We start from the raw sequence: 20,443 nt of genomic DNA, 5'->3' as shown, positions 1-20,443 counted from the left end.
TGTGAAATCAAAAAGTAAAATCAGTTATCAGCATCATGTAAGTTATTCTTTTGGCTATTCTGATACTTTTCTAACCTCTTGAAAGTTTTATGTAGTTGGTCAGAATTTATTACCATTTGTTCAAGATTTAGTCAAATTGTCCCTTGGCTTTACTGAGTGAGGCAGAAAATCCTCTCGTGCAAAAACACCCAGATAAAAATATGCAGCTCTGACCTTATAAAATTGCAGAGCAGCTGTGGCCAGGTCCAATGAAAGCAATGGAATTATCTACTGTTGTCCCAGAGGATGTACCAATGATGACACACCACTGTTCACTGTGTTAATATTCTCACAAAACTTTGGAAGAAACAGTTGCATGCCTTATTTTCCAGTGGCATGAAAGCTGCTCATTTTCTCTGTACTATCTCTCAGATGCTGCACTGGTCTCTTAAAAATATTTAAAAAGATCAGATGAATGAACTTTCTCTAAGGGAGTCATTTACTAGCCAGAATAAGATGGTAACTTTCAAACCAGCACAGGCACACACTGGAGCACGTTCGTCACCTGTGCCCAGAACTTATTTCCTTTTGAAACTGACCTTCATTTTTCCTTTCAAAAGAAGGAACAAGTAAAGTCAATATCATTGTAGTGTGGGATAATATTGTTCATAGATCCTTTTGAAAGAATGCATTATTTCAGTGATTTGTTTTGGAGGGAGGTAGCTAGGGTGCCTTAGATGACATTTTACATTTTTTTCTTGTTAATGCTGTGTAAGGTTTTAATGGCATTTTTATAAACTATGAAATAATATTTAACAATAACAACCATTTGATGAAAAGCTGTTTAAAACTGCTACAGTTATTGTAAACAATTTATTTGTTGTAGGACATCCAGTGCAGGCCTGCAAATCTCACCACCAAAGCAATCTGCAGGGTTTCTCTCACTCAGTTCCCCTCTGCAAACAGATCGGTTTCAACTTGGAACTCTCTGGCTTGTGCTGCAGGACATGACTACAAGATGGGGCCTTTGATCAATCAGTCAAAAACATACAGTTTCACAAATCTCAGCCAGCCACTTCAGGGTACTCATGCTAATGCTACCTTGAATGAGGAGACCTTTATACAGAGCAGCCATCAGGTGAGCTTAAGAGAAGCCTCAGGTCTGCCTTCTCTCGCTTCCAGTTCCCAAGGGAAGCAGGGAAGCTCTATTGCTTGCTCCCATGGCAATTATCCTGCCAAAATTATACCCATTTTCAAAAGCAGATTGCTGCAAGACAACTTAATGAATACAAAAGCTGCTACAGGAGCGAAGCAGCGAAGTACCCTGCTATCTTCATCAGCAACATCATCTAAAATTGGGAAGGAAAACACAATCCCAAAATCAAAAGCATTTAATCCTGATGCTCCCCTCATCCATAAATCAGCCGGGGATTTTCCAGTTAGAAAGACCACTAGTGGTGCTATAGCTTTAATTGAAAAACCAAGTAGCAGTAATTTTACATTTTTACCCAGTCACCAAATGGAGGCCCCCACATATCAGTCAAATCCAGTTTTCACTAATAGTGGCGTAAGAAATACAGATGATGGCACGCAGATAGACATAAACCCTCCACTTGCTACTTGCATTAGTTTACAACTTCAGACACTAAATTTGGACAGAGGACTAAGAAAAGTAGTAGGTATGAACTTCAGTGCAAGAGAGAAAGTCTTTACAGCAAATGTGAACCACCCACATTGTTTGGAGATTAGCTGTGATGCAGAGAACGTCCACATGTCAACCACAAAAATGGTAACTCCCTGTTTATCACAGCGTGAACAAGAAAACCATAGTGGAGCAAGAACAGCCAAGGATCTTTCAGTCATTCATAGGTCAAACTTGGACAGTACAGCATGCCTGCCTAATATAGGAGTAGATGATCAAGAAATGTCTGTATCGCAAATGGAGTTTTCTACCAAGTCACGTGGTCTTCATTCACAGATCAGATCTTCCCAAAAGCAGGTATGCATAAACTTTCTTCACATGTTCCCCATATGATAATGTAGTTGCTCTAGTGACTAAATCATTCATTGCATTGTTAGATAGTTCATTTGACCTGGCAGCATAGCCCAGTCCTCTTGGCTAACTCCAGTCTATCAGAGGCACATGAGAAACCAGTCCTGGTTTTCAGCTTCAATTTCCAAACATTAAGATCTGTAATCATGCATTATGTATTAACAAACCAAGGGGGTCATTTTTCAAAATGCGATAAGGCGTTTTCGCATGCGAAAAGCCCCGTTTTTGCATGCGATAAGCCTTTAACGCATGCGATCGCACCATATCGTATGGTGCGATGCAAATTCCAAAAATGGGAGGAGTTAGGGGCGGAGAGTGGGCTGGGTTAGCCTCCCTGCAAAGAGCTATCGCACAGCCATAACGCAGATTTTAACTACACCTCTTTGAAATGCGTTAGCAGCCGTGACCATGCGGTAAGGTTTTATCACCATTTGCGATGTGTCCCGTAAGGCTTATTTCAGATGTGTCTGGGATCATTGAAAAACTGGTCCCCCAGTGGTTGAATGCAGGAAATCATCAGGTTTGGCACTTATCGCAGAATCTGAAATGGTATCGCAATGTGCACTAACTTAGCTCTTTGCACAGGTAATTATCGCAAAATGCGATAAATACTATATTAGCATAAAACACGCCCCTTTTGCTATCGCATGCGGTACTACCGCATTTTGATAAATCTAGGCCCAAGATAGAAAAAGCATGCCAGAAGTTTAAAACCAGGATTTATTTTATGTATCCATGATAGACTGGCATTAGTTGAAATATGATATAACCTTGGAGTAAGAGCAGAGACTAATTCAACCCAAGGGCTTCTTATGTTCACAAGTTTCAGATTCTATAATTCTATGAATGTGATTTTGAGTAAGCCTGAGTAAGCCTCCTGATTTCCTCTGTGCTCAGCTTCTCTCTTTGTGTTCTTCCCTTAATTTGAATTTGATTTTCAGTCTTTGACACATGGATCTTTCAGTATCCACTTGATAAGAGACTTACACATGGAAAACGTAATAATATACTGATATTGACTTAATTGTAATGTTTGCCCTTTAGGAATCAATAGGCAATCTTAATGTCTGAAGACTTGGACTGAGGATATTAATGTTGTCTGGGTAGCATAATGCCACCCCGAGGGATAGAAATGTTCATATTAATCTAACAAAACTACTACTAATTTTATTGAACTTTGAATGGCGTAAACAAAAATGAAAATATTTAAAATGAGTGGTGCAGAACAGAACTGCCCACTCTGTAGGAGTGACCAGATACATAACTCTGTCAAGAATATGAAGCTGTCAGTCATCAACCAGAATATTTACAGCAACAGCAACCAGATTATTGATGTAAGGCCAAACAGAGGCTGAAGGAAAAAGCCAGAAATAAAATTTAAATTATGCATTTTAAACCTGAGAAAAGCATAAAAACATAGTCAGAAAACTAGATCAGTCAAGTATATTTTTATTTCAAGTCAGTTTAGAAGATAGAGCAGGGAAAATAAAGGATTAGGACAAATAGAGGTCAATATTTAAAGTTGATCTAGCCAGCTAAATAAGGACTTTGCTGACTAGATCAAAGCCTTAGAAAATTAAATGGGCTATGTAGCTAATTTCCTAGCACCCAGATAGATGACTTCAGGACCAGTGGGTTATGCACCTCTACCAGCAGATGGAGACAGAGCAAACTGACGTCACAGTATATATAGTCCTGCAGTGACATCAGCCTGCCAGTATTCTCTATCTCCAGCAGAAGGTGGACGTACATTTCCCTGCTGTGGATTGTTTCAAATTTTAGAGGAGAAATAATAAGAGATTTAATTCGCCCCACTCTCCTGTGGTGATTTCAAATGGTCTCTCCCCCCATTGAGAATTCCTGAGGTGAATTCCATGGTCCCTCAGTTGAGTGCCTTGGTCTAGAAACTGGCTTTCTCAGCTTAGACTTAAATGATTAAAGCAGCTGAAAGGCAGTGGGTGCAGGAAGCCGAGTGTGGCAATAATGGTATATGTCCTCTCCCACCGCAGCCGGAGTCAGTCTCTGTATTCAGCCAGGAAAGGCTGAGCTCAGGTAAAGTTTAAAAGAAAAAGGAGGAGAAAGACAGAGACAAAGTAGCAGGGTTATTTGTAGGCCTTCCCCTTCTTCCTATCTCCGTGCTCGACGCAACATTCCGACATTTGTTGGGTAAAAAGTGTCTAGATTCCCTATATATATCTTCATTCGGTAATAGCGACCAGGCATCAATTAAGGCTGAGAAATTGGTTGGCCAGTGCGACCTCCAAGACTAATCTTATGAAATTGCCCTTTAAAGGCTTGTTCTTGTTTGGGAGCAAGTTGGAGAAACTGGCCAATAAGTGAGACGAATCTCAGGTTCCTCGGTTTCTGGCAGATAAGAAACAGACACTGTGCCCCTTTGGCATGAGAGGTTGTACCAGGGGTAACAAGCATTTTCAAACCTATAGAGGACTTGACTTTTCAGTAGATTTCAGGCCTTTCATCTCAGTCAGCCCAGGTGGGGTGCAGGCTTGGGTAGTGGAACCTCCTGAGCCTCCCAATGAAGGTTTGCTGACCCACCACCAGAAACAGGTGATAGGGGGTGCCTCTCTCTCTTTTATCAGAGGTGGGTTGAAATCACATCGGATCAGTGGGTCCTAGAGGTGATACGAGAGGGATATGTGCTGGAGTTTCACAGTGTTCATCGGGACATGTTCATGGAGTCTCCCTGCCACTCCCTGCAGAAGAAACAGGCAGTGGAGTGTACATTAACAAGGCTCCTCAGTCTGAGGGCTGTGGTGCCAGTGCCGTCTCAAGAAAGTATGGGTCAATATTCCATTTATTTAATTGTGCCCAAGAAGGAGAGCTCCTTTCGTCTCATCCTGGCTCTCAAAGGGGTCAACCGTCATTTGCAGGTGACTCATTTTCGCATGGAAACATTGCGCTCGGTGATAATGGCCGGGTAGTCAGGGGAATTTCTGACCGAGGCATACCTCCATATTCCCATCCAATTGGAACACCAGCATTTTCTGTGTTTCGTAGTGTTGGGGTGCCATTATCAGTTCTGGGCACTGCCTCTTGGTCTGGCCACCGCTCCCAGAACATTTTCCAAGTTTATGGTGGTAGTGGCAATAGAATTGAGAAAGGAAGGGATCCTGGTATACCCGCATTTGGATGACCTGCTGATTCGGGCCAAGTCTCTGGAAGAGATCCACCTGGTGACCCACAAGGTGATCTCCCTTTTGCAGGGGTTCGGTTGGGTAGTGAATCGATCCTGTGGGCTTATCCCCGCTATGACCAATACTCAAGACCACAAATAGATCAATATATTGAACTTTATTGAAATATTTATTTGAATAGTACAGAGAGGTTCGGGAAGGAGACAGCAAGTAGCTCAGAAGATGTGAGTCAGCTTATCTTTGAGAGCTCCTTCCCTGAACAGTTGTTAAATGTTTTCTTATATAATTTTTCTTGACTATTAGCTTAGTGCTCTCTGACCAATTTTGGCCATTCCTTCAAGTGTCATCTAACTTTTTGTAATTTTCCAGTTACCAGGCCATAAATAATAACTGGTCTTCAAGTTACTTCCTCCTTTCCCCCAATATGTGTTTCTCTTTCCATGGCTACAAACTTGCCAGCTCTGGGAACTTCCGCTTTTACCCTGGTGCTTGGGGTAATTGCTTCATGTTATCTGCGTTTGCAGAGCTGCTGATTCCTCTTTCTCATGCACAGCTGCAGCTCTCCTTCTCCCACACAGATTTCCTCACACTGGGCTTCTGGATACAGGTTCATTCTGCCTGACCTTAGGCCTTGGTCACTGGTTAGCATTTTACAAGCCAACAGCAGAATTCAGCCATCTCAGTCTTTGGAGTATCTGGGTGTTAGGTTCTACACAAAATAGAGCAAGGTTTTCTTGCCGAAAGCTCGTATTCAGAAGTTGATAGCGCAGGTGCATCTCTTGATGAACACTATGCGCCCAACAGTGTGATCCTTTCTGCAGGTACTTGGTTTAATGGCAGTAACCCTGGAAGTGGTGCCATGGGTGAGAGCGCATATACGTCCTCTTCATCACTCCTGCTGTCTCATTGGATCCCGCAGGGGTTGGGGAGCTCACTGTCAGGAACTATCAGCACAAGGATGCTGGAGTTTAGAAGAGTCTCTCTGGAACCTCAATCAGCTGGAAGCCCGCATGGTCCAGTAGGCATGCTTGCAGTTCAGCAGCAGGCTGCAGGGTGTTGTGTCCGGCAATGGCGCGAACCTCGGGGGCATCCCCCGAAGAGGACGTCACCCGCGACGGATATTTAAAGTCTCAGTATTTGCTAACACATCGAGTTAGCAAGGATAAGGATTCCTTCTATCTAAGCTACTCTGCCTCCTCAGACTTATCAGGGGTACCCGCTCCTCGGGGGCCTCGCTCTCTTCTTGTTTTTCAGGTCAGTCTGGAACTAGTACTCGCTCCTCGAGGGCCCATGTTCCCGGACTTGTTGCTGAATTCCCTTCTGCCTGGAAGTCTTTACTGCCAAACTACTTCAGTGAATTACCATCGCTGTCTCAGAGCTTTCCCTGGAACAGGTACTCGCTCCTCGAGGGCCTATACCTTCCAGCTCCTGGGCTTCTGTGAGACAGTGTGTGAGTGTTACCATCTGGTTCGGTACATGAACTTTGCATACACTGCCTACTCACTATATTTCAGTTTCTCTCCAGCTCAGCTTCCAGGGATCGCTGTTCCAGTATCTGAGGGACTACAGCCCAGCCGGGCATTCCAGCTCACTACTGCCCCTCTGGTGGTTTGGTATACTGTTTAATAAAAGAACTAATGTATGTCTGCCTCCATACTCTGACTGGTGGTTCCTCTCGGGATCTTCCCTCTAGGGCGCGGTCATCTGCCATTGGTCCAAGGATCCACCTACAAATACCTACATACTGCTGTCTCCCAAGCAATCTGTCCACACCAAAGATAACACAGGGTTGAGAGGTCCGGGTAATGTCGGACAATGCAATGACAATGGCTTACATCAATCAGCAGGGAGGAACCAAGAGCCAGCAAGTATCTCAGGAGATAGACCAACTTATGGAATGGGCAGAAGTGAATCTTCAGAAGATTTCAGCCTCACACATTGCAGAAAAAGACAATGTAAGAGCAGACGTTCTTAGCAGGGAGAGTCTAGACCCAGGAGAATGGGTATTGTCGGATGAGGTTTTTCAGCTGATAGTGGATCTATTGTGAATGTGGACCCTTGAACCGAGACAAGGTTGGAACCATCACCGAGGGCAGGCCCCCAATGGTCCTCATCATTGGGAGGCAGTACAGGCGGAGAAGACCCAACTGGAGCTTCACCTATACCAGCCCACATACCCCTCAGGTTGAGCCCTTGGGTGCCGGGGCTGGCAGGACTTAGGTGCAGGTCTCTCTCGACGAGGGGTCCAGAAGAAGACAAGGTGGTGTCAGGCAGACCGGGTCGGGGCTGGCAGCAGATAGACGAAACCAGGCACAGACTGGAGGTCAGGACAGGCAACGAAGAGGCAGAACGATGAAGCAGGCTGAGGTCAGGACAGGCAGCGAATAGGCAGAATGATGAAGCAGGCAGGAGGTCAGGAAAGTCAGTGAAGTAGCAGAACAAGGAGGTAGGCTGGAGGTCAGGACAGGCAGCGAAGAAGCGGAGTCAAGGTACCATGCAGGAGTCAAAACCAGGAAGTCAGTCCAAGGACAGGAGCAGGAGCAGAGCTGGGACAGGAACACAGGATCAGGAAGACAAGGCAGGAACATGGGTTCAGGGAGACAACTGGAATGCAGAATCAGGAAGGCAAACTGGAACATAGGATCAAGAAGGCAAACTAGAACGCAGGATCAGGCACAAGCAACATCGCACTCAAAGAAGAGCCAGACCTGTTGCCAAGGTGAACTGCAGGGAACTGATACCCGTGTGCAGTGACGGCATCTTCCGAGGCTGCGGTGTAGAGTGAAACATCTTCATCCTCCCTTGCGGTTACTGGTACCCTTGTAGAGTTTTAATCTGTTTTTGGATTTCTTGGGCCCTAAGTTTTGACCAATGCGTAGCCTTTCATTGCAATTACTGACCTTGAAAACGGTGTTTCTGGTGGCGATATGTTCTGCGCTTCAAATTCCAAGCTGCAGGTTTTGTCTTGCCAGGAGCCGTTCCTTCAGGTGACTTCAGGAGCGATACAGCTGTGCACTGTTCCTTCCTTTTTGCCAAAGGTAGTCTTAGATTTTCACTTGAATCTGTCCATTTCCCTGCCTTCTCTGGATAGGGAAAGAGATGCGGAGGAATATCGTCTATTGCAACACTTGGATGTCAAGAGACATGTCACCTGTTTGTCCATGGTGGAGGTAAATAGGGCAAGCCAGCTTCACGGGCTACAAAAGCTCACTGGATTAAGGAGGTAGTCACAGCTGTGTATGTGGATGCTGTAAAGCTGTTGCCTACTCAGGTTAGGACTCATTCCACTAGGGATCAGGCAGTGTCATGGGCGGAAGTTAGATTGTTAGCTCCCGTCAACATTTGCCAAGCTGCATCGTGGTCTTCCTTACATACCTTTTCCAGGTATTATCATCTGGATGTGCAGGCCTGGGAGGATGCAGCCTTTGTACATGCGGTTTTGACAGGATCACGGGCAGCCTCTCGTCCTATTTGGGAGTAGCTTGGGACATCCCACTGGTCCTGAATTCATTTGTCTGGGTGCTAAAAATGTTGGATTCGTGGACCCTTGAACCGGCTGGGACAGATGAAGACTCACCGTGGGAAGACCCACAATGGATGTTGAAGCCGGGAGGCGGCACTGGGCAGGAGACCGGAGGAATCTTTACCACAGGAAGCCCGAGGTCCCCCCAGGAGGAGCCCATGAGGACCCGAGCCGCTTGGACTTACGTGCGGTCTCCTGTGGACCGGTGTCTGAAGAGGAGTTCCAGAGGCTCGAGAAGAGTAGGGCTGAAGCCAGGAGGCCAACTGGAACTTCACCACTGGAAGCCCGCGGTCCCCCCGAGAGGAGCTCGTGAGTACCCGAGCCGCTTGGACTTAGGTGAGGCCTCCTGGATGAAAGCCAGAGTCAGGAACCAGTGGACGAAAGCTGGAGTCAGAAGCCAGGAACAAGTCGAAGTCAGAATCCACAACTAGCAACTCAGGACGCGTGAACCTCGTTGCAAGGCAAGGCATAGGCCTAGCTGCAGGGTTTAAATACCCCTGCAGCGTCTGACATTATCTATGGGCTGTTCCCTATCTTCTCGCGCCGGCCCCTTTAAATCCAGAGCCCCTGCACGCGCGCCTCGGGGGCGGGGCCAGACGTGGCGGATTGACGGCATCACCCTTGAGGAGGGAGCGCCACGGCAGAGGTCAGGACGGGCCTTGCCGGCCGAGGAGGCATTGCAGCGGCCCGGGCCGGCCCCGAGGTAGGTGAAGGGACCGGGGCACGGCCTGGGACTGTAACAGTACCCACTCCTCTTACGCCCCTTCCCGGGAGGCTTGGCTTAGCAGGATGATCCAAATTGAACTGGTGGAGAAGACCCTTATCCAGGATGTTAGAGGCCAGTTCCCACATATTCTCCTCGGGGCCATAGTCCTCCCAGGAAAGGAGGTATTCCCATCTACGATGGTGGAATCGTTCATCCAAGATGTCCTTTACTTGGTAGACCGTGTCCTCCTGGCCGCGGGAGTGGCAGATTCAGGGATCTTGTTATGGAAGACGGATAAGACCAACGTTATGAACCCTGAGCGTAGAGGGAAGGTGGAGCCGGTAGGAGACCGCACCCACCCATTCTGTGATTGGGAACGGGCCAATATACCTCGGAGCCAAGTGCATCAAAGGAACCCACAGGCAAAGGTGTTTGGTACTTAGCCATACCTTGTCCCCGGGAAGGAATGTTGGAGCTGGACGTTGCAGACGCTCCGCATACCTCTTTGCCGTGACTGCCATGTGTTGAAGTTTCTCCCGAGTAGAGCCCCAGAGGCTGTGTAGTTGTTGAGCTGTGAGTTGCACGGCTGGTGATGGGACTGCCAACGGCAAAGGCAAAGGAGGTCGGAGACATCTCCCATAGACTACCTGGTAGGGAGGCCTACCAGTGGCTGAATGTCTATGGTGGTTGTAGGAGAATTCTGCCCATGGGAGTAAGGCCACCCAATCATCTTGTAGGTCTCCCACGAAGGCTTGGAGGAAAGCTTACATGGTCCGGTTTGTGCGCTCCGCTTGGCCATTGCCTTGGGGATGAAAGGCAGTCGTGAAGTCCAACTGGACCCCAAATTTCTTGCAGAGTGCTCTCCAATATGTAGCCATGAACTATGAGCCCCGGTCGGAGGCAATATGGAGAGGAAGTCCGTGTAGGCGAAAGATGTTCTGGGCAAAAAGACTAGCGAGCTCAGATGCCATTGGTAACTTGGTGAGGGGAATGAAATAGGCCATCTTCGAAAACCTGTCGATCGTGACCCATATCACTGTTTTCCCTTATGAAGGTGGCAAGTCCACGATGAAGTCGGTCGACAAATGGGTCCATGGCTTGGTGGGGATAGGCAATGGTTGAAAGAGCCCCCACAGGCGACAAGTCAGTGTCTTTTGTCGAGCACAGGTCGGGCAGGAGCTGACGTAAAGATGAACATCTTTCCTGACCTGAGGCCACCAGTAATATTCGGTCAGAAGATCCAAGGTCCAAGCGACCCCCGAATGCCCTGCGGTCAATGAGTCATGAGCCCATGACAACACCTTCTTGCACAGGCAAACCGGTATGACCGTCTTACCCATAGGAACCACCTCAGAAGCTGCTAGAAGGACTTTGGCTGGATCGAGGATATAACGGGGCGGATCCGAGTTATCCTCAGTTTCAGCCGTGTGTGAGAGGGCATCAGCTCTAATGTTCTTGGAGGCTGGCCTGTACCGGAGGAGGAAATTGAACCTGCTAAAGAAGAGCGACCATCGGGCTTGTTGAGAATTCAGGCGTTGGGCCCGGCACAAGGATTCCAGATTCTTGTGGTCCATATAGACGATCACGGGGTATTGGGCCCCCTCCAGCCACTGCCTCCACTCCTCCAATGCGAGCTTGATGGCCAGGAGCTCCTTATCGCTGATACTGTAATTTCTCTCCGCCGGAGAGAATTTTCGAGAATAATATGAACATGGTAGGGGTTTGTCTTTAGTAGATAACTGGCTCAGGACAGCCCCTACCGCAAGATCAGATGCGTCTACCTCAGCAATGAACTGATGCTGCAGATTTGGATGGTGGAGACAGACATCAAGGAGAAAGGTTTCCTTCAGCCTCTGGAAAGCATTTATTGTTGTTGGGGACCAATTTTTCCTGGTAAGAGCCGTAAGTGGTGCCACTATCCGGGAGTAATGGGGTATGAACTGGCGATAGAAATTAGCAAAGCCTAGGAAGCATTGTAGGGCCTTGACCCCTACCGGCTGTGGCCAATCTGAATGGCCGCCACCTTATCTGGGTCCATGTGGAAGCCCGTGGATGAGATTATATATCCGAGGAATGGCAACGATTCCTGCTCGAACTGGCACTTCTCTAACTTGGCAAAGAGACTATTGTCCCGGAGTTTCTGCAGCACTTGCTGCACTTGTACGCGGTGCATAGACAAGTCTTTCGAATACACCAATACATCGTCAAGGTATACTATGACAGAGGTATGCAACATGTCCCTCAAGACCTCATTCATGAGGTTCTGAAAGTCTGCAGGGGCATTGCATAAGCCGAAGAGCATGACCAAATATTCGTAGTGCCCGCCTCTAGTATTGAATGCGGTCTTCCATTCATCGCCGGGTCGTATGCATACCAAATTATATGCGCCCCGGAGGTCCAGCTTGGTAAAGACCTTAGCCCCTTGAAGCCAGTCTATAATTCAGGAATCAGAGGCAAAGGGTACCTGACATGTCATGTGATGGCATTGAGGCCGCAGTAGTCGATGCAGGGTCAGAGTGACCCATCCTTCTTGGCCACAAAGAAGAACCCGGCCCCGGTGGGGGAATTAGAGGGCTGAATATATGCTGACATGGCCCGAGTTTCTGGGAGAGACAAGGGGTAGAGCCGTCCCCTAGGAGGCGTAGTGCCCGGGATCAGGTTTATGGCACAGTCAAAGGGCCAATGTTCCGGAAGGAGTTCAGCTTTCTCCTTAGAGAAGATGTCTTCGTAATCTTGGTACTGTGGTAGGAGTGCCATGGGCATGATCAGAAGAGGCACATTGGGATGAGGGATACCAGTCAGGCAGGAGTCAAAACAAGGTGGACCCCAGGTTGCAATCTGCAGAGTATCCCAGTGTATAACTGGGGAATGTTTCTGCAGCCAGGGCAAGCCCAAGATGATAGGGTGAATGGACTTCTCCAGTATAAGAAACGAGATTTCTTATACTGTGCGAAGAATCAAGGGTTTGGTGCAGGTAGAAATACTCCCCGGGAGGAGAGTACCGTGAATCGAAGATACCCAGATCGGAGGAATTTGGGATTGGACCCCAATCTGCAACTGTTGGACGAGGTCTGCAAGGATGAAATTCCCTCCTGCTCCGGAGTCGATCAAAGCTAGCATATCAAAGGTATCCCCGGGGTAGATGAGGGTAACAGGTACAGTGCATGAGGAGGCGGAACTTGTATTACCTAGGGTCAGCTCCTCAATGATCCCTAAGTTCTGGCGTTTCCTGGCCGCTCACTACATCGGGCTAGGAAGTGCCCCTTGCCGCCGCAATATAGGCACAGACCTTGAGTGCAGCGCCATCTTCTTTCTTCCTGCGAGATTGGGCTTTGACCCAACTGCATAGGCTCTACGCCTTGGTCTCCGGGAGAAGCAGAGGAGGAGGGTACTGGTCGGGGAAATGTAAATCCAGAGTTACTGGGTTTACGACCGGATCTCCCTTCCCGAAAACGGCATTGGATTCGGCGGTCCACCCGTCCAGCCAGATCAATCAGGCTATTCAGGTCATTGGGAAGGTCCCTCGCCGCTAGGTTGTCTTGGAGTCTTGAAGAGATCCCTTCCAGGAATCTCCAGTCATCCCTCCAGTCTAGCTCGGCTGCCAGGGTATGGAATTCCACCGCATACTCGGCAAGAGACCGATTGCCTTGGCGTAGCTGGAGTAGCTCAGAGGTGGCAGTGGGTCTGCGAGAAGGCTCATCGAAGATATTTCGAAAGGCTGAGACAAACTGTTCCAGATTCCCCAGAAGGGGATCTTTACACTCCCATAACGGAGAGGCCCAGGCCAGGGGCTTCCTGTCCAACAAAGAAATAATGTAACTGGTCTTGATCTAATCCGTAGAAAACTGGAAGGCAGCAGATTGAATCAGATGAAACACTGATTGAGGAATCCGCGGCAGTACTTTGCTTCCCCCGAATACCGTGAGGGTGCCGGCAGCTGTGTGGATGTTGCCGGTCCAGTATCGGCCGCGGTAACTGGCGCTGGAGGTACAAATGCAGGTGTTAAATCAATACGATTGGCTAGTCTGTCTACCGTCACCATCAGAGCATCAAAGCAAACTTGCTGTTGCTGTAAATGTTGGGCAATTCCGGAGATGGCCTTTAAGCCTGCCACGTCCGCTGGGTCCATGGCCTTGCAAACTGTTGGGTTCGTGGACCCTTGAGCCTGCTAGGACAGATGAAGACTTACCGTAGGAAGACCCACAATGGATGTCGAAGCCGGGAGGCAGCACTGGGCAGGAGACCAGAGGAATCTTCCCCACAGGAAGCCCGAGGCCCCCCAGGAGGAACCCATGAGGACCGAGCCGCTGGACTTATGTGCGGTCTCCTGTGGGCCGGTGTTTGAAAAGGAGTTCCAGAGGATCGAGAAGAGTAGGGCTGAAGCCAGGAGGCCAACTGGAACTTCACCACTGGAAGCCCGTGGTCCCCCCGAGAGGAGCTCGTGAGGAGCCGAGCCGCTTGGACTTAGGCGAGGCCTCCTGGATTAAAGCCGGAGTCAAAAGCCAGTGGACAAAAGCCGGAGTCAGAAGCCAGGAACAAGCCAAAGTCAGAATCCGCAACTAGCAACTCAGGACGAGTGAACCTCGTTGCAAGGCAAGGCATAGGCCTCACTGCATGGTTTAAATACCTCTGCAGCATCTGACATCATCTGAGGGATGTTCCCTATCTTCCCACGCTGGCCCCTTTAAATCCAGAGCACCTGCTTGCGCCTGGGGGCGGGGCAAGACGCAGCGGATCGACAGCGTCTCCCTCAAAGAGGGAACGCTGCGGCAGAGGTTGGGACGGACCTTGCCGGCCGAGGAGGCATTGCAGTGGCCCGGGCCAGCCCCGAGGTAGATGAAGAGACCGGGACACGGCCCGGGACCGTAACAAAAAAATGAAAAGTTACTATTTACTTAATAATTTCCTTTTCCTTACACCAGGCAGATGAATTCAGTTTCCCGCCCTTGGCTGTCGAATGATTGTGCTAAGGTCCTCTTGAATGGTTTTGTATTCCAGGGATTATTGGTAAGTGTTAATCCAGTCCCTAGCTACTGTTAAATCATTCTTTGTCTGAGTTTGGTGTTTCCTGTTGGTTGAATACTGAAATGGTTATCAGTTATTAACTTTGTATTGCTTTGTTTAAATGACAGGCTCTATTTTTTGGCAAGACTGCAGTAAGAACTGTCACTTCTGGATTATGCACATAATTTTATGTGCACAAATCCAGAGTAGTTTTATAACAAAACATTTACATGTATATAGCAATATTTTATGCACATAAATGGCTTTTAAAACTACCCCGTTTGCTTATTGCTATGTATTTGTGCTGTATGTTACAGAAGACTGAAATGTTTATATCTAATCTGCATGCTAGTAAAGGAAAGAAATAATGCAATAATCATGGACTGCGATTATCAAATAAAAGTTCAATAGCAGAGTGCCATTGAAACATTGACTTCTACAAATTTTCAGCTTGTAGAAAAGGAACAAATGATTGTTTTGTGTTCAGATATTCGCAGCTGATGACCCTTTGCACCATGAGACATTGTGCAAGTTAGGGATCAAATCAAAGACCACTGCAAGGGAAGAATCCAGAAAAAGAAAACAGGTAGTATGAGTATATTTTCTGCAGTTGAGCTACAAAACAAAACAAAATCCATTTATGATAATCTTTTTATCCACCTTTTCATTAGATTCATGAATTGTAACCAAATTCTAGGCCTGGTAGAAAACTGAGACTATAAATTCATTTACACACACAGAAGAAATATTTGCAAGTTTGAATACATATATGTATTCTCTCTCTCTCTCTTTATATATATTCACATGTGCTCATAAGTTTACATACCTCTGGCAGAATTTGTAAGATGTGTAGCATTTTAAGAAAACATGAATGATCAGACAAAATACATCTATTATTTTTAATGTGTTTCAAATTAAACTATTATACATCACAGAATAGCACAATCATTAAACAAACCATAGCAATAAAGGAAATAATAAAATGATCCTGTTCAAAAATTTGTATACCCTTAGTTCTTAATATCATGTATTGTGGTCTTTTGTGATAGTTGTGAATGAGGACCTTTATTTTCTCATGTGGTAAAGCTGCTCATTCCTCTTTGCAAAAAGCCTCCAGATCCTGTAAATATTTTGTCTAGCACAAACTGCATGTTTGAGTTCTCCCCATTTGAGGTCAGGAACCATGATGGCCACTCCAGAACCTTTCCTTTCTTCTGCTGCACCTACTGAAGGATCTATTTGGCCTTATATTTTGGATCCTTGTCATGTTTGAAAATCCAAGTGTACCCCATGTGTAGCTTCCTGTCTGATGAATACAAATTCTCCTCCAGTATTTTCTGATAAAATGCTGCATTCATCCTGCCATCAGTTTTGACTAAATTCCCTGTGCCACTATAGCTCCCCCCCCCCCCCCCCCCCGGGTGCGGAGTTTGAAAGGAAGAAACGTTATATACTTATTTACCCAACGCCCCTAATAAAGACTCAAAACGCATGGTGTGTTGGGCGGTTTCTCGGATCTTAAAACATACATTTCTTCAATATCCCATATTTTAAAGAATTTGCAAACTTGGCTGAAGTACGTTAAAAGATAAGTGCACACATTTAAAATTAATGCATGTTTCTTAACTTCACAATACAGTTTGAAAAGAAAAATATTTGCAAAACTTTATTTTAATAGTTATGAAACCAATGATTAACAGAAGAGACATTCTAAGAAATGCTAAGCGTTCATAAATATATTGGAGCAGCTCTGTAGCAAACACTTTAGTCTCTGTTATATGAAGGTCTCTGGGATAGTCATCTATTAGGTGTGACACATTGTGTATTTTCCTGGGTTCTATTTTTGCTTTATGGTTTAATGGGACACAGCCAACATGGATTTACCCAAGGGAAGTCTTGCCTCACAAATCTGCTACTTTTTTCCAAGGGATTAATAAACATGTGGATAAAGGTGAGCCAGTAGATGTATTGCATTTGGATTTTCAAAAGGCATTTGACAAAGTGTCCCATGAGAGGCTTATAAGAAAATGAAAAAGTCATGGGATAGGAGGCAATGTACTTTTGGGTATTGCAAACTGGAAATAGAGAGTAGGATTAAATGGTCAATTTACTTAGAGGAGAGAGATGAACAGTGGAGTGCCTCAGGGGTCTGTAGTTGGACCAGTGCTTTTTAATATATGTATAAATGTTCTGGAAAGGGGAAAGACAAGTGAAGTGATCACATTTTCAGATGAAACAAAATTATTCAGAGTACCATATATACTTGTGTATAAGTCAAAAACTTTTACCCTCAAAAACGGTCCTTAAAATCTCAGTCATCTTATCCACGGGTCAATCTACATAGTGTCAGTATGATAGCACTTGCAATTGTGCAGGCATGTCCTCCCCCAAGCCAGGGTTTGATTGGTGCACTTAGAACCATGTGGTCCAAAGTGCACCACTGGGACCCTGTAGGGGAGGAGGGAAGACGTGCCTGAACAATCACAAGTTCATCATCCTTATAGCAGCAGTGATGGATCCAGAGGAGTTGTGGGGGAGACGCTGTCCTACTGCTACTGTGAGACTGTGGGGGAGGAGGAAGGACATTCTTGATCAAGTGCCAAGATAGCAGTGGGTGAGTTAAGGAATTGGGAAGGGGGAAGGATTCAACAGGAGAGGCAGCCATGGGGGAGGGAGAGAAGGATTCAGACATCAGGGACAACCATAGGGGAGGGAGGGAAAGATTCAAACAGGAGGATCAGCCATGGGGGAGGGAGGGAATGGATCAACCAGGGGTTGAAGACCTTCCTCCGCTCTTTCGTAGGGAGCCACCATAATGTTTGGGCCACACTACTGCCATGGGCAGAATTTTCACACAATTCACATGTACACTCTACTACAGGAACTTCTCCCTTCCAAGTCGTTTATGGCAAGCATCCAAGGCCTCCCTTGCCCTTGCCTCTCTCTGTACCTTCTCTGGCAGCCCAGCTCACAGCCGAACAGCTGCACGAGCTGTGGGAGACTACCATCGCTAACCTCCTAAAAGCCTCCAATTCAGCCAAACACGTGTCAGATAAGCACCATCGCCCTGCACCACTCTTCAACCCTGGGGACTGGGTTTGGCCCAGCACCTGCCACATTCGCCTTCGGGTTTCATCAGTGAGGCTGGCACCTAGGTACATTGGACCATTCTCTGTCTGTGAACATCTGGGTCCAGTGACCTATCGCTTGCGGCTTCCTACCAGCCTTTGAATACATAATTCCTTTGGTACACAGAATCTCATGATTGGGACACGGCAATACCAGGCTATAACTTGTTAAGGAAGGACAGAGTGGATAGAAAAGGGGGAGGTGTGGCTCTTTATGTCAGAAATAATATCTAAGCATCTGAGCTGCAAGGTAGTTGGGGCAAGGAAGAAGCACTATGGGTCGACCTAAAAACAGATGATGGAGCATCCATTTATATTGGAGTGGTTTACAGGCCTCCAAACCAAAAGGAAGAGCTGGACAGAGATCTGGTTGAAGACATCCATAAGATAGGTAAGAAAGGGGAAGTGGTGATCGTTGGTGACTTTAATATGCCAGATGTAGACTGGAAAATCCCATCTGCAGAATCTAAAAACAGTAGAGCAATACTGGATGCCATGCAAGTATCTTTGTTCAAACAAATGGTATTGAAACCCACGAGAGAAGGAACTATTCTCGACTTAGTGCTCAATAGTGGAGAAATCGTCTCTGATGTCAAGGTGGGCGCCCACCTCAGCACCAGTGATCATCAAACGGTATGGTTTAATATCACTAAAAGAATAGGGAAAAGAACCACAAAGACCCGAGTTTTACAGTTCAAAAACACAGACTTTGAGGAAATGGGAAAGTACCTAGAGGAAGAACTAAATGGATGGGAAAATGAGAGAGATGTGGATCAACAGTGGACCAATCTAAAAGGAGCAATCGCCAAGGCAACTGCTCTATATGTTAGAAATGTAAAGAAAAGCAAAAGAAAAATGAAACCTATCTGGTTCTCAAAGGAGGTGGCTGACAAAATTAAAGCTAAAAGAACTGCATACAAGAAATACAAAAGATCCCAAAGGGAGGAGCACAAAGAAGAATATCTGATTCAACTGAGGGAGACTAAGAAATTAATCAAGTTGGCAAAAAGTCAAGCGGAAGAGAGGATTGCCAAGGAGATAAAATATGGTGACAAAACATTTTTCAGATACATCAGCGAAAAGAGAAAAGTCCAAAGTGGTATAGTGAAATTGAAAGGTGGAAATGATCAATGTGTGGAGGGAGACGAAGAAATGGCAGAAATATTAAACGAATACTTCAGCTCTGTGTTCACTAAAGAAGACCCTGGAGAAGGATCATCTCTACACAACAAGAAACTGGAGGGAAGCGGAACAGAGGAAAATCCATTTACAGTAGATAATGTATGGGAAGAGCTAAAGAATCTGAAAGTGGACAAAGCCATGGGGCCTGATGGGATTCATCCAAGGATACTGAGGGAGCTCAGAGATGTGCTGGCGGGACCGCTGTGCGACCTGTTCAATAGATCCCTAGAAACGGGAGTGGTGCCGAGTGATTGGAGAAGAGCGGTGGTGGTCCCTCTTCACAAGAGTGGGAACAGAGAGGAGGCTGGTAACTACAGACCGGTTAGCCTCACTTCAGTGGTGGGAAAAGTAATGGAGTCACTGTTGAAAGAGAGAATAGTGAACTATCTACAGTCCGGAGAATTGATGGACCAGAGGCAGCATGGATTCACCAGAGGAAGATCCTGTCAGACAAATCTGATTGACTTTTTTGACTGGGTAACCAAGGAATTGGATAGAGGAAGAGCACTCGATATCATATACTTGGATTTCAGCAAAGCTTTTGATACGGTTCCGCACAGGAGACTGGTGAATAAAACGAGAAGCTTGGGAGTGAGTGCCGAGGTGGTGACCTGGATTGCAAATTGGTTGACGGACAGAAGACAACGTGTGATGGTAAATGGAACCTTCTCTGAAGAGAGAGCGGTTTTAAGTGGTGTACCGCAAGGATCGGTGTTGGGACCGGTCCTGTTCAATATCTTTGTGAGCGACATTGCGGACGGGATAGAAGGTAAGGTTTGTCTTTTTGCGGATGACACTAAGATCTGCAACAGAGTGGACACGCCGGAAGGAGTGGAGAGAATGAGACGGGATCTAAGGAAACTGGAAGAGTGGTCGAAGATATGGCAGCTGAGATTCAATGCCAAGAAGTGCAAAGTCATGCATATGGGGAGTGGAAATCCGAATGAACTGTATTCGATGGGGGGGGAAAGGCTGATGTGCACGGAGCAGGAGAGGGACCTTGGGGTGATGGTGTCTAATGATCTGAAGTCGGCGAAACAATGCGACAAGGCGATAGCTAAAGCCAGAAGAATGCTGGGCTGCATAGAGAGAGGAATATCGAGTAAGAAAAGGGAAGTGATTATTCCCTTGTACAGGTCCTTGGTGAGGCCTCACCTGGAGTACTGTGTTCAGTTCTGGAGACCGTACCTTCAAAAAGACAAAGACAAGATGGAGGCGGTACAGAGAAGGGCGACCAGGAAGGTGGAGGATCTTCATCGGATGACGTACGAGGAGAGATTGAAGAATCTAAATATGTACACCCTGGAGGAAAGGAGGAGCAGAGGTGATATGATACAGACTTTCAGATACTTGAAAGGTGTTAATGATCAAAAGACAACAACAAACCTTTTCCGAAGGAAAAAAATCAGCAGAACCAGGGGTCACGATTTGAAGCTCCAGGGAGGAAGATTCAGAACCAATGTCAGGAAGTATTTCTTCACGGAGAGGGTGGTGGATGCCTGGAATGCCCTTCCGGAGGATGTGGTGAAGACCAGAACTGTGAAGGACTTCAAAGGGGCGTGGGATAAACACTGTGGATCCATAAAGTCAAGAGGCTGCCAATGAAGAGTGGGTGACTCGCCAGAATGATGGCTACTGCCTGGAGTCAATACCCTTATTAAATAAACATACACAGGCTTACGGTGACTCCAACATCGCTCTAAGCTTCAACAG

At 46.6% G+C, this 20,443-nt stretch overlaps 1 protein-coding gene across 1 annotated transcript in view; it reads left to right on the top strand.

The window, feature by feature from the left end:
- The window catches only part of LOC115085175 (uncharacterized protein C18orf63-like), a 195,792-nt gene that overhangs the window by 113,088 nt on the left and 62,261 nt on the right, over nt 1-20,443 (top strand). Inside the window, exons 6-7 of the mRNA XM_029590877.1 lie at nt 866-1,978; nt 14,908-15,006. Of these exons, the coding sequence (XP_029446737.1) occupies nt 866-1,978; nt 14,908-15,006 (1,212 nt within the window). The remainder of the gene's footprint in view (nt 1-865; nt 1,979-14,907; nt 15,007-20,443) is intronic.

This window comes from Rhinatrema bivittatum, chromosome 2 (genome assembly GCF_901001135.1).
Source record: "Rhinatrema bivittatum chromosome 2, aRhiBiv1.1, whole genome shotgun sequence".
NCBI lineage: Eukaryota > Metazoa > Chordata > Amphibia > Gymnophiona > Rhinatrematidae > Rhinatrema > Rhinatrema bivittatum.
Note: the sequence above shows the minus strand (reverse complement) of the source record. Positions and strands in the feature narration are given on the sequence as shown.